Source organism: Aptenodytes forsteri, unplaced genomic scaffold, assembly GCF_000699145.1.
Source record: "Aptenodytes forsteri isolate BGI_AS27 unplaced genomic scaffold, ASM69914v1 Scaffold404, whole genome shotgun sequence".
Taxonomy (NCBI): Eukaryota; Metazoa; Chordata; class Aves; order Sphenisciformes; family Spheniscidae; genus Aptenodytes; species Aptenodytes forsteri.
Window position 1 is genome coordinate 2,986,432 of NW_008795629.1, and position 733 is coordinate 2,987,164.

General features: G+C 69.4%; 1 protein-coding gene across 1 annotated transcript in view; it reads left to right on the top strand.

Annotated features, from left to right (window-relative positions):
- Positions 1-733, top strand: part of CLDN1 (claudin 1) — a 30,960-nt gene that overhangs the window by 19,065 nt on the left and 11,162 nt on the right. Inside the window, exon 2 of the mRNA XM_009282430.2 lies at positions 4-232. Within this exon, the coding sequence (XP_009280705.1) occupies positions 4-232 (229 nt within the window). The remainder of the gene's footprint in view (positions 1-3; positions 233-733) is intronic.

Here is a 733-nt window from a genome sequence, read left to right on the forward strand (position 1 = left end):
CAGCCCTCCCCCCTTCCCCCCGGCCCGGCCCCGCTGGGCTTCGTGCTGGCCTTCCTCGGCTGGATCGGCATCATCATCAGCACCGCCATGCCCCAGTGGAAGATGGCATCCTACGCGGGGGACAACATCGTCACGGCCCAGGCGCTCTACGAGGGGCTGTGGATGTCGTGCGCCATGCAGAGCACGGGGCAGATCCAGTGCAAGGTGTACGACTCGCTGCTCAAGCTGGAGAGTAAGTCAGGGCTGGAGGGTAGAGGTGTTGAGGTGCCCGTCCTGTTGGGGCTGGGGGTGTCCGTCCCGTCGGGGTCATTCCCTCCGCCCCAGTACCTCTGAGGTCGGGGCTGAGGGTACCGGTCCCACGCCGGTGCCGGTCGTGTCGGGGCTCGGGCTGAAGTTCTGGGACTGGGGGTGCCAGTCCTGTCGCCCTCCCTCGCCTTGTGCCTGTCCCGATGGGGGTGTCGGTGCCGTGGGATCTCAAGGTCTCCGTCCTGTTGGAGCTACGCCGCCTGTCCCTTCGGGGTTGAAGGTGCAGGGCTCGAGGTCACCCATCGTCCCGTCGGGGCTCAGATGCGTGTCTCTTGGGGTTCCCCCGGTGGCTCTCTCCGCCGGGGCTGAGGGTGACTCCCCCAGTGACTGACCTCCGGGACAGCCGGGGCTCCGCGGCGGCTGCTGAAGCGCTTCCCGCGGCGGTACTGCCTCCCCGGGCGGGGGCCGGTGGGGCTCGGCGGGGCAG